The 13,767-nt window shown below is 30.3% G+C and overlaps 1 protein-coding gene across 1 annotated transcript; it reads right to left on the bottom strand.

Moving 5' to 3' along the window:
* Positions 1-4,378: 4,378 nt before the first annotated feature.
* On the bottom strand, positions 4,379-9,623 carry LOC130810037 (O-fucosyltransferase 30). The gene is made up of 2 exons (XM_057675957.1): positions 9,160-9,623; positions 4,379-6,047 (listed from the first exon to the last, which is right to left on the bottom strand). Exons 1-2 carry the CDS (start codon positions 9,588-9,590, stop codon positions 5,042-5,044), a joined length of 1,437 nt encoding a protein of 478 aa, XP_057531940.1. The 5' UTR covers positions 9,591-9,623; the 3' UTR covers positions 4,379-5,041.
* Between the last annotated feature and the right edge of the window lie 4,144 nt (positions 9,624-13,767).

Here is a 13,767-nt window from a genome sequence, read left to right as displayed (position 1 = left end):
AAATTGTTTAATTTCAATCTAATAAAACTACATTTGAGGAGGAGATATCCAAAATACCTCATAGTGTTAATTTTGCATTTGTTTTTCATCTTATTTTTCATTGTTTAACCTCTTTGAGGCTTACATTTCAATGATAAAAACCAAATCTAAATAAAGAAAGAAATAATTGCTTGGAAAGAAATAATGAAAATTATATGGTTAAAACACCTACTTAAATAATAACTAAAATGGATAAGTTAATATAACTTAAAATTTTTAATTTTGTTCAAAACTCATATTTTTATTGAGAAATTTGCAAGTAATAACCTTTAAATTTAGGGCTTTTATGAATTACAGCCTTAAAGTTTATTTTTTTACAAATTATTGCCTCAAAAGTATCAAAGTCTACACAGGCCAATTGACCATTGACCAACCCAAATGATCTTTGACCAGTCTAAATGACCGTTGACCATCACTAATCACCTTTGACTTTTGTTGACCATCCATAATCACCTCTGACTTTCTTAATTACCAATAGTACCCTTATGTCTTAGCACTTTAATGTCGTTTTTACCCATCATAACGAAATTTTTTTCAAAAAACGGACGTCGTGATTATCCTTTTATGGTAACTCTCTTAGACTGAAAAATATATTTAACGTCATTTCTACCCATCATAACGATATTTTTTCAAACATGGACATCATGATTACCCTAATGGGTTAACTCTTTTGGGAATCCGATCGAAACAAGTACTTATCACGACGTCCGTTTTTTGAAAAAAAAACATCGGTCTGATGGGTACAAACGATGTTAAATATCTTTTTTCAGTCTACATATCAGGAAATAGGAAAATAAGTACTTGTTTCGTCTGGATTTTCGAAAGAGTTACCCTATAAAGATAATCGTGACGTCCATTTTTTGAAAAAATACGTTATGATGAGTAAAAACGACGTTAAATGAGAACTAATAAAAGAATATTTTTATAAAGTTAGTGGAAAATATATGGAGACCATAAGAAATATAAAAAATATTAGGAGTAATATGAAGTTAGTGAAAGATATATGGGAGTATGAGACTATAAACATTATTAAAATTCTCCCTCCAATTCTTTTAAGTTGTCTCATTTAGTTTTGGCAGACTATCTAATATACTAATTCAATTCTAAATATCTCTAATTGTGCCGAATTAAAAATTATAAAACTTTGATTTCAATAAATTTACATTAAGACGTATCAAATAAGATCCTACTTGACTATATTTTGACGTCTAGATTAAGAAAAAAATACAAATTAAGAGTGATCGATGAAGAGTGTCAAAAAACTAAATGGGACAACTTAAAAGAATTGAAGGGAGTATCAAAATAAGGATGAATAAGGTTATTTTAGTCCAAATTTGTGATATACATAGAAAGAATTCTTTATTAGCGCAACAAATGGAACACCCAAAAATGGCAAATGAGAACTTCTTTAAGGAACAAAGGTAGTATCACGTAAATATAAAATTAGACGATTTAAACAAGTTTCTATTTAAATATATTTTTTACACATTAGTTATACTATATAAAATAAGTTTAAATGATGAATAAAACCAAATAACCATAATGTATAAAGTGTATCAGAACAGGAAAACTATTTAAAATAATAGTCATTGTGTTCAATTTCTTAAACAATTCATTGAATTCGTCAAAACTCAATTATATTCTACTATCAAAATTATTAGGACGATAATGCAAAAGAATTACTTCATCCGTTTCATAATACTTGCACTAAACAAAATCTCATGTGAATATGTTTTTTCTCGTATAATAGCCAAAATATGTAAATTACCATCAAATAATGAATAGTGCAAAAGTTAGTTTGGTGCAAGTAATATAAAACGGAGGAACTATGAAAAGAGATATCCTTTAATTCTAACTAAATAAAGACGTTATGCAAGAAAAGACTTATGTCTATACAGTCCCAATAACACAGCATTGTTGAGCGTAAATAAACACGGGCATAATACAACTTGTTCATTACAATTTTGTTCTAACTTGTCATATACTTCTTCCGTTCTGAAATACTTGTTACTGATGATGACATGTTCAGCGAAGAAATATCAATATCAGTAACAAGTATAATGGAAAAGATAAAGTATTTGAGGAAAATGTCTACAAGTTGCAACCTATCTCACTAATCAAATGTAATTATTATTTATCGATAATTTGTCTCTTATTATAAGTTGTTTGGTCAATCTCCTAACAATGATCATTTAAGATCTTTGGTTATTTTGGTTTTACCTCAAACAATAAACAAGAGAGATCAAAATTTGATACTCATTGGGTATCTTTATCTTTATGAACAAAAGGCATAAAAATTATACTTCTATCTATATTCTTAAAACTAAAAAAATTGTTCTTCCAAGTGATTATGTTTTTATGAAAATCATTTTTTTTCAGTTTTCTTGTGATGCTAATAAAGTGGATCAATTTTTAGTTCCTATTAATACTACTAACTGCACATTTGATGCAGCTTCTTTCGTGCATACTTCAGTATTTCTTTTGATGTTAATTTTATACAGTGGACAAATAACCATAAATTCGGTGGACAGCTGTTAAGTAATCACCAGAGCATCTAGAATTGTTCCATTACATTTTCTACATTTTAATAATATAATATTTATTTAAAATTTTATTCTGTTAATTTCAACTCATAAATAAGAAATGATATAGTTATATAGTATTTTATTTTATTCTTCTTAAAACCTAATTTTTTAATATTAATTTTTATAATTTATCATTTACTCAAAATAAAAATATTTTTGAAAGAAAGAAAATATTTTTATTTTCAGTAAATGAAAAATTATGAAGATTAATATTTTTTACTCAAAATATAAATAATACTCCCTCCATCCTGAATGATTTGCATCAAAGAGAAAAGTGTTGTTTTTTAAGAAAAAGGTAGATAATGGTAATAAATGTAGAGAGAAAATGAATTGTGTGGATAAAATTGAAAGAAAGTTAAAATGTATCGATGAGATTAAAAGCAAGTGGTGGGTCATAATCCAAAAATAGAAATAATGCAAATTAAGTGGGACCAACCAAAATGAAAATGATGCAAATTAAATGGGACAGAGGGAGTAAGTATTTAATATCCAAAAAAATGTAGTAAATATCGGGTAACGGGGGAAGTATGTAGATATTGAGATAATAATCCCTCGTTCTTCCTATTCATGTTAAGTGTCTTTATTTTTTTATTGGGTTAAGTCATCCTATTTCTAATTTTTATTTTTGGGATGTTAAGTTTACCAATTTACCTATTGAACTAAAGTTTTTCAGACTTTTGCACTTATTAACCCCTATCAAAATTTAAATATTAGGTTCTTTCTCTTTCACATATGATCCTATTTAACTACCAAAAAAATGATAAAAAGTTTAATAAGGCATTTTTGGTGAATAGGAGCGAGTATAATTTCAATTTCTCATTTATTTTTTGGTGCAGGTGCGTGTTATTAAAAAATCTCAAAAAACTTGAGGCGTAATAATAAAATTTCGTTTGTTCTATTATATTTGCTATATTTTATTTTTTACTTAATCATCATCATCATACCGAGTCTATTCCGCTCATAAAAAATTTTAAAATTTTTTTTTAACTCAATCTAATACGTAATTTTGATCATTTTAATTTTAAAATACACTTAACTAAGATTAATACAAATTTGATATTATAAAAATATGCGATTAAACGATTCAAACAAGATTTTTCGTAACTATAACTCTTTTTCACATTAGTCGCAATATACTTTTATAAAATAAATTTGAAAAATAAATAGTACCAAATACCAATAACACTAAGTCACTAATGTAACAATATTTCAGATGAGAGGAACAAGTATTATTACCGCTTGTTTCATATTGTTGAGGAACCGTTGGATACTAAATTATCCAACAATGACAATGACAATGTGAATGTGTAGATTTAGTATAAAGTTATGGCTTTTTCACCTTTATTAATCAATCAACTCCAATATATATACAAAACTAATTCTAGAATTACCTTAACTTTAGCAACTAAAATTTTAGGAAACGAAATAAAAAAAATAACAACAAAAAATATTCACACGGAATATATTATTCCAAAATATATTATACCCACAAGATATATTATACCCACAAAATAGTGGATTTCATCAAAAATAATTATAATATGTATTATATTTACATATATGTTTATAAGATTTACATATAACGTATTATGATATTTTATATTCCTTCCGTTTTTTTTTATTCTTTTCGTTTTTACACAGTTTTCAAAGAAAATTTTAACCTTAATATATCTAAATACGTGTCATAAAACAATCTATGTCTCAAAAATCTTAATTAAATTTTTCTATTCAAAATAAAATAAACGGGAATAACATTAGAAAACAGAGAGAATATATACTTATGAAATTTATTCATAGTTTTCTGTTCGTCCCTTGATCATAAGGATCACTCCTAACAGGGAATAATAAAGAAAGAAAGGAAAAATCTTTATTTCCCAAAAAAAAGGGGACAAATGTGAAGTAAGGATAACTCCCAAAATAATTTTCCTATTAAATGGTATATGACCAATGAAACACAACAGGGTAGGCCATAGTTTCCATGTTTCCAGGCTTGCAGCTATAAATTATATTACAATACAAGTAATTTAACTAAATTTGAAGTAAAAAAAACTAAAAGCAATGAAAAGAAAACAGAAATTCAGAATCAAACCAGAACTCTTATCTTTAATATTCATATTCCTTTCAGCACTGAAAGAGTGTACATGCACCCAGAAACTCTTCCGTCACGCGTCCTGTGTGCGTATGTATGAATGAATCCGATTGTTGCACAAAATGCTTGCTGCAGGCAAAACACATCAACACTACCAAAAGTATTTTGGAGTTGAAGCAAGACCCTTGCAACAATAGTCAGGTCGCATGACTTTATCGGCAGTTCGCCGCGTTGAATTTCTCAGCATTCCACGCGAAACCAAAACTGCAGTTCCATGAGAGAAGAAATCAGTTCAATAGGTTGTGTCACACTGCAATCTCATCAGTTTTCAACAGATACTGTTCTTCCTCAACAGCTCTATGTTTTCTGCAATTGTAGACCCAGCTGTCCCAACAAATCCCAGAGAAGCACAGCTACATATGGTTTCTTCAATATAAAGAAGAATATCAGGCAACTGACGAGAACATTGGATTTTCTCGATACCATCATAAGAAGCTCCAACCTTAGCTGCAGTTCTTTCCACAAGTTCCTTTCTATCACTCAAGACATGAAGTTTGAATGAGTATGAATTGCGAGACAAGTCTCCCAGATAGCTGCCAGTCCAATTGGTCCTGGGAAGATCAGTCATCACAAAAATATGAAGAGGGAGGGAGCCCTGGTGTTTTAAATCATCAATTTTATGGTTAAGCGATGAAAAGGTAGTTTTCCAATGATTTTTGAATTGACCATCTAACAACCTTAGTTGTGCACAAAGAAATGGTGCTCCGATGTTCTTTTGGACAAATTCCTTTCCTGCATTTATGATGTCGGCAACAAATGGCATAACTTCTAACTTATGAAGCAAGGATTGAATTCGATGATCCCTTGGAGAGTCTTTGATGTCAATGTAAAGCTGTGAATTTTTATAAAAGGAAGAGAATAAGCTTCCAAATGCCAAAAGTATAGACGAATGAGGTTGCGTACCAGGTCCGAGATAATTATACACATCTCGTCGATGCCTAACATATGAAATCTTCTTTTTCATTTTGAGTTGTTCGTCAGGCTGAAAGGAATCCAAAACCCCATCTGAAGTGTTATTTTGATAGATCCACACAGTAGTTCTGCAATCTAAATCAACTGTGTACAAACACTTGTCTACACTACCCTGAAATCCAGACACAAAGGATCCACATTTCCGCACGTCATTCAATGAAGACGTTTGTATATTTGGATCATCTGAGCAAAGAGAATTTAAGTCCACACCACACCACAATGACACAAATTTTCGGAAATCTATAACGTCAACCATACTAGAAACTGAAGATAGATCGATAATCTCTGCCATGGAGACATACCTGCATGTGCATCCAGAGGCATTTAATAAAAATTACATTGATCTTGGGGGAAAATAAAAATTGAGAATTTATTGAATCAGCATACACCTTAAAATTAATATCCAGCTTCATTTCAGTTCTAACACAAATAAATTACAAATTTTCACTATATCATTTGATACCAAATGGACAGTATTGATCTTTCGTCAAATACCATTGCCAGACATACTTGAAACCATTGCCTACAGAAAATATCATGTAAAATCCTGGTTTTTTTTTTAAGCAAACAGCTAAAAAGTAAAGCTGATCACACAACTAAAAAAGAATAATCACTTCATTCATCGACTCATAGAAACTCCATCTTTGTGATGATGGAAAGATAAGTTGACATAAAATTTTGTTTTGTGTTCAAGTACCTTTGATGAACTTGTGCAACAGGCACCTAAAATAAGAATAAACGCAGTTTACAAAGGAGAACCTGATAAATTTAGATCCCTAATTATCCGAATTGATGCAAAAGCAGAGCAGTGAGAAAACATTACAACAGCAGGGAGTGATTTTCACACCATCACATCACCCACAACAATAGTCATAAATTTTTTAAAATTTTGGTCAAAGCTCAATCTTTAACTAAAACTTAAATTTGAAACATAGAAAATACTCGGAAAGAAAAAATATTTGTTTACCCTCAAAGAATTATTGATGGGTTATAGTTTACATTCCAAAAGAACAAATGGAATGCAAAAAGCAAATAAACAAAACGAAAAGCTAATTCTAAACCAAATCTAAAGTCTTTTAAAAGCATCACTCATAAGTCATATTGTTTGATTGTCATGCAATATAATGGATTTCAATTCCAATCATATAATTTGCATCCTTACATCACACAAATTAAAGTTGGAAGGTGGATTATATTAACCAAAAACACAAAAAGGTCCCATACATCATACATCAAATATTTTTTTCCTCCTTAAATATATTTCACCTGTTAGGAAAATAGAGTCTGCGGCTTTTTTCCTTTTCTTAGTGAGAAGGTAGCATTTCCTTTCCTGTTATTTATTTGAGGGGATTGAGAGAGTAGCAATTGTAGGACATAACATAAAACAAATTGCTCCATCTGCTCTGTTTTCATTTGGTTTGTATTGGGACAAGAAGCAAACATTGAATTTATCAAGAATAATGCAATGTTCCTATCTGTTTTACACGGGTACGGGAATATTATGGCCACATATTCATCAGCAAGGTTAAAATAAGGTAGTCAATTCCTAAGAAGTGGCCTCCCTTCCTCCCTCCCATTGTTTTTCATTGATGAGAACAGCTTTTCCATTTGTGGGTATTGACTTTCTGATAAAACAATAAATTAAAAGCCAAAATCTTCATAAATGTCTCATGTTTGTCTTTCCTCTCCACTCTTTTCCCTCCTGTGAAAGTTCTACTATTAGACATGAGAGGTGATTGGAAATAAAGAGCATTAGCCACTTGACTTAACCCAAAAAAACAAAAACATAAAGTAAATAGAAGATAGTAGCTTCAGTCATCTGTAGCGCCTTTGACTTGAGTTTCCCATGTTTTTCTTCCCTAATGTTCTCCACCCCAAACCACAAACCAACTTTCATTCCTTTATTATTCAAACAACAAAAAATCTCTCTCTGCTTCCCTTGCACCACTTCCCCTTTATGCTAAATAGATGCAAGCAATGTGGGTGTTTGGTGAAATGGATTTTTGAGGTCAAAGAGATGATATAGAAAATTTTGAAGGTACGGGGGTCAAACAAGCTATTTAAGGTGTTTGATAAAATGGTGGCTTGACAAGCTTAACGGCACACAATCCAGAAGCCAAAAAGCACCAAATATGTACTTTTGGAAGAATAGGTTGGGTTTAACACACATCCAATGACATGATTGTCACAAAGTTCTCAAAAAATACAAGGGTTTCCATCACCATAGAAAATTAAAGCATGTAAGTCATTTAACACAAATTGGACTTCAAATAATAGATCAATGTTTTCAAACACTTTTATATAAACATGTAACAAAATTAGCTTGTCAGTCAGTAAAACACTAAAATCTAGGCTGGTCAAATCCATTGTTCTAATCTGCATTTACCTAACACGGCTAATAATTAAGAGAAAAGCTCTTGCCAAGAGAACATTTTGTTTTGGTTGTTGAACATTCCAAAATGTTAACTTCTCCATGTGCTTCTAAACCATCACCTTCTCCTGGCTCATCACAAACACCTCCCATCGCCAAAGTCATATCCACAAATATAACGTGTATTGTGACCAAATCATAATTTTCTTTATCCTTGGCCTAACAATATCTTCAATGTATCATGTGTCATAGGTGTTCGCTATCTTATATACTTCTTATATTTTGCAATATTCAAAATGCGCAAAGAATGAACCCAAAGGGACACTAATTCAATTGCCTCAATTTGCATGTTTCATTCACTACAAGCAATGAGCATATTAGGAAACACCGTGACTAATCTGATCATCTCCCAAGAAGAAGAAAATTTTCAGACAAGAGATGGGTGTTTTTGGAAGTTTAATGAACACTGGATAGTACTTTCACATTGTACTCAGTCATTGTCCTCTTCTAGTCTTCTATATAACATAAGATAATGTCCTTAGACAAGTATTAAATGACTTTTGTCATGCTTATGGCTACTTGTTCCATAAAGATTATCAGCTCATACTTCTTTGGTTGGACCATGAACATTGTCGTGTTTCTCCATCTGGGTGTTGATTTCTAATGCTATGTCTTAACATTATATGAATGATTATGCAGAGACTAATTACCCCTTTAATCCAACAGCCACTTTTGATCAGCAATTATATGTTTTGCAGAAATATAATTTCTATCACTTTCTGAACTATATGCAAGAAAATTTTCAAATCAATGCAGATATAATATGATTTTAATCTCATTATAGCGATTGACAAAGTAAACAACAAACAATGAAGTATCAAATCATTCAACCAAAGAGTTGCGTTGGAAAATTGAGATATTCAAATCCAGAGTAACATATCAGATGTAGATTTTAATCAATTTCAATAGAAAAGGGGAAAAACAATAAGAACATCCGAAAACATTAATTATAAATATATATAACCTTAAAATAGATGACTAACCTTCCTTGACTATATAAATCAATAGCATGATTCCAAACATCAAGTCTAAGTTGATTAGGAGGCAAAACCCTAAACTTAGGGCAACTACCAAGAACAACAGCATGGTGATCCAAAACAGGAGGAACAATTAAAGTCCGATTAAGAATGGCGGCCATTACAATCGCATGTTTAAACTCTGAAAGCTGATTGCTAAACCCACTATGAGGAGCATACCACAAGAACTTTTGGACGCTTCCAAATGCAGCGCTGCATTGTGTTTGTGGTAGTTTGGAGGAGGTAAAAATGGCGGACTGAGGAAGAATGTTTTGAATGTAGAAGAAGAAGAAGAAGAAGAAGAAGAAGAGAAGGAGGAGAGAGAAACAGAAGAGAGATGGTTTTGAAGGTTTGGTGGTCTTCCACCTTGGTCGGATTCCTCCGCCTACGCCATTCATTCTGATTTTGTCGGCACTGCCAAGAGAAAGATATGAAAGACTTCCTTAATAACCAAAGTTGAGGGACTAGGTTGCACTAAAACGGACACGGATACGGACATGGACACGATACGGGTATGGGAAAACGCAAACTTAAAAATGGCGGACACAGGACACGAAAATAGTAATATAATAAATATATCAAATTAAAGATAATTTTACAATCTTTATTAATTTATTCCAGACAAAACCATTCAAATCCAAAAAATTTTCAGAAATACCCACATCAAATTTAGAAATCTCAGCTTTGCTAACAACTCATACTAAAATTCCCTTTCTAGAAAAAATTACCTCAAATTCCCCATAAAAATTAAGTGATTCTTATTCTTCCCCAAATTCTGTTCTTCTAACATCAAAATTGCAAATTATTTTTTCTGGGAAAATATCAGAAGATTTTGAAGATTATTCAAAATCAGAAAAGGAAAAAAACCCAGAAAAAATAAAATTAAAATTGATTTCTTCTCCATTAAAGGGAATAAACCCATAAATTACCAACAGATCAAGAAAAAAAAGAAGGTTGGTTTCAATCATTCCTGGGTTGCAAAAATTAGGAAAAAATGATGATAAAATTGAAAATAATGATAATAAATGTGGTAATAATTCATCAATATCAAGACCATATCTATCAGAAACATGGGAAGTAACGGAGAAGAAAAGAAAGGAAAATAGTTTTTTTTTAAAAAAAAACATGTCCTTGACTGCTTGCCGTGTCCTTGTCGTGTCCGCGTGTCTGGAAAAATATTAAAATATTGAATATTTCATTTGGCGTGTCGGACACGGATTTTCGCATGTCCGTGTCCGACACGGGACACGCCAGTTCAAGGACGTGTCCGTGTATACCAGTTGAGGGATTGATTATAAATAAATTAATAAAACATGGCTATTGATTGAGAATCAAGTTTTATCTCATTTGCAGTGTATATTACTTTGATTTTCAATGGGGGTTTTTTATTTTTTCGAATCGACCTAACACCAATAAAAAATGATTGTCATTAACGAGTATGAATTACGATTTAATTTGACTCTCATCTAATTATATCCAAGATAAAAAAAAAAAAAAAAAAAAAAACTCAATTTAGATTTGAGATAAAATTTGATTTCATGTCCTGTTATATAATTCGACTTTAAAATAGAGTCGGATTAATATTCGACTTGACATTCGACTAAATAGTTAAGTTTCTAGTTTTTTAGATAAATTTATATAATGTAAGATTGGTTTTTGACGAAATGAAAGAAAAAAATAAAATAAAGCAGGACATTAATTTTTTTGAGGCTTAGTATGGAGACCTAGTATGTTAAAACTTTCAAATTTAAAGAAGCCCTGGACTTAATAAAAATGAGTAATTCTGAGCCAATTCTCTTTTCAAAAGTAAACAATGCGAATTTAGAACGCAAGTATAAAAAGGATGGATAGTTGCATAGAATCAAAGGAAATTGCTCTAACAAATGGAGTTCATTGTGCTGGGTTGTTTAATTAATTCTTTCGTCAAATTGAATCTTTATCGACTCTAAAATTTTCAAAATGTGGATCTATCTTGAATATACAATGCATAGAATTTAAGACCATTTATAATTATATTTTTTTATAATAAATTTATTAATTATATTTGTATTTTGCTAGCACGTACATGTAAAAAATTATATGTTGATATTATTATATTAGGATATTATTTTGGAAAAATTATTGTCAATAATACAACTATTAAATAGGTTAAGTTATACTCCCTCCTATTCACTTTAAGAGTCGCAAGAAGAGTTAAAAGTGGGACCCTAAGGGTAGAAAAGAGAATAGTATTATGGGTTTTTTAATGTAAGGGAAGAAAATTAGTATGGGTAATAGAGGGTATAATTGAAAATAGGATAAAGTTACTAAGGGCATAAAAGTCAAAAACCCATACCAAAAATAAAAATAGGACAATTAAGGTGACTTGACCATAAAAGAAAATGGTACACATAAGCTAAATAAAAGGGAGTATTTAAAGAAAAAAAAAATAATAGAAGGAAAATTGTCAGTGCTGTAAATCCCTTTCTTTACTATGGTTTTTTTTGGGTTGTGTGATTTACAATTGAAAATATTACCCAAAATCCATAATTCCAAAACCAATTGTGGAATGACATGAGTTGAAAATTTCACTCCAAAACAATCTTACAACCTTGGAGCAAAAATGTGAGTGTCATTTGCATTCAGAATGTGACGCCATTTGCATATATTGTATTAAGGAATCAAAATATCATTTGCTAATTGAAGGATTTCAAGCCATTGAAGAAAAACTAGCCAGAAGTTCAGAGATTGAATACAATTTGTTGAATGAGAAGGAGATGAGTTTATCCTTTTATTTACCATGGTTTTTGGTTGGGTTTTAAAAGACTTATGTGAATTATAGGTTATAGGTGATTAACAGGATTATTGATTTTGGTAATTTTTTAATTTTAAATCCCTAATTTAAATCTAATTTGTTCAATTATATTGGGTGAAAAAGGAGTCGAAAGATGAAATGTCAATATAATATAATAAATATTAAAATCAAATTCTAATTTCTTCATCTTAAGGGAATCCAACTTATGAGATTCTATCTAAACAGCATTTATACCATCTTCACCATACCATCCAAGTTAAAATTAATGACATATTTGTGAAATGGGGTATTAATGAGACCTTCTATGATGATTGATGAATATAAAAGTTGTATCAATGGGGTAATGTTTGGCCAACAAAACCAAATGGTATTCATTTGACTTTGACATTCTGTTGTCTCACACAGGCAGGAGTTCTGTTTGTTCATCGGAGAGAGGGCTCGGGGCATGGAGCTCGTTGGCTGGGTTCATCGGGGAGGAGATGTCGAGGTTTAATTGATGTAGAAGGGTAGGTGGGTACGGTGGTGGCGGGTGTTGACGTTGACAGTGGATGTTTGGTAGCGGCCTAGCGGGTAAGGAAAAGGGGGTGGGGGAAGGGTGGGAGGACCGCACAGTGGTGGAAAGGGTGGTGATTGATGGAGTCTCTGATGTAGATGGGACAATAAAGGGTTTTTTTATTTTAATTTTCTTTTTCTATCGGACAAAATGACTTACTATTCTAGGTTGACAAGTTAGAGATGTTACAAGAAAACACACCTTTTAGTTCATGTTATTTATGGTTAATTAATAGTTGTATTATTATAAGAAAGATGGTAAAAAGTTGTATTATTAAAAATGATATTTCCTATTATTTTTAATAGTAGATTATGTGATCAATATGTTTGACGATAATGATGTAATAGATGGTAATAGCCTATGGGTGATAGAAGTCTTGATTTAAATCGTCTCAATATTATAGTATAGAAATTCGTGCAATCTATGAATTTATAATTGTAAAATATATAAATATATAATTTCAAAGAATAATGCAAGTATATATTATCGTAATTAAATTTATCGAATACATGATTTCTTTAACGCAAAAATTAAATACTGATTTTTTTAAAAAATTATTTATCGAACATATCACTTTTTCGTTTTAAATATATCAAATTTTAGGTTAGGTATGTGAAATTGCTATAAACCGATAATAAATTATACAAGTATTTAACCTAATTTAGCTACAATTTAAAAAAAAATCAGATTCTAAATTAGGTAAATATTGTCATTTAATCAACTATAATTTATGAAAATAATTCCATTCATCAAAGCTCCCTAAGAATAATATTTGTCATTTTCCAGCATTTTTATTAGTATGTATGATATGAAATGATGTGTTAAAACTTCTATATGATACTCCCTCCACAAACATCATTAATTTGATATTCTCTTCGTTTCCTAATGTTCTTCCCGTTTAAAATATTCTATTTTGGAGAGAGAAATTTGATTAAGATATTTAAGACATATATAGATGATAAAATATATCTATTTAAGATCTTGTTAGATTCTTCTTAATGTATACTTTATTATTATATACTTTTATAATTTTTGATGATGTGCAATTAGAGATATTAAAGCTCAAAATTTACTTTAAAAACTATGTAAAAAATAAACGAAAAAAACAAAAAAGAACGAAGGGAGTATGATACAATCTATCTTTGCATTAAAAAAAATACTTAAAAAATACAAAAATCATATAAAAATCTACAAACATTTTAAAGATAAATAATATTTTAAAAAATAA

Source organism: Amaranthus tricolor, chromosome 4, assembly GCF_026212465.1.
Source record: "Amaranthus tricolor cultivar Red isolate AtriRed21 chromosome 4, ASM2621246v1, whole genome shotgun sequence".
Lineage (NCBI taxonomy): Eukaryota > Viridiplantae > Streptophyta > Magnoliopsida > Caryophyllales > Amaranthaceae > Amaranthus > Amaranthus tricolor.
Note: the sequence above shows the minus strand (reverse complement) of the source record. Positions and strands in the feature narration are given on the sequence as shown.

Coding starts and splice junctions, on each gene's coding strand:
- LOC130810037 (XM_057675957.1), bottom strand. CDS start 9,590: ATGAATGGCGTAGGCGGAGGAATCCGACCAAGGTGGAAGACCACCAAA. Junction 6,048..9,159: donor GATTTATATAGTCAAGGAAG/GTTAGTCATCTA, acceptor ATGCACATGCAG/GTATGTCTCCATGGCAGAGA.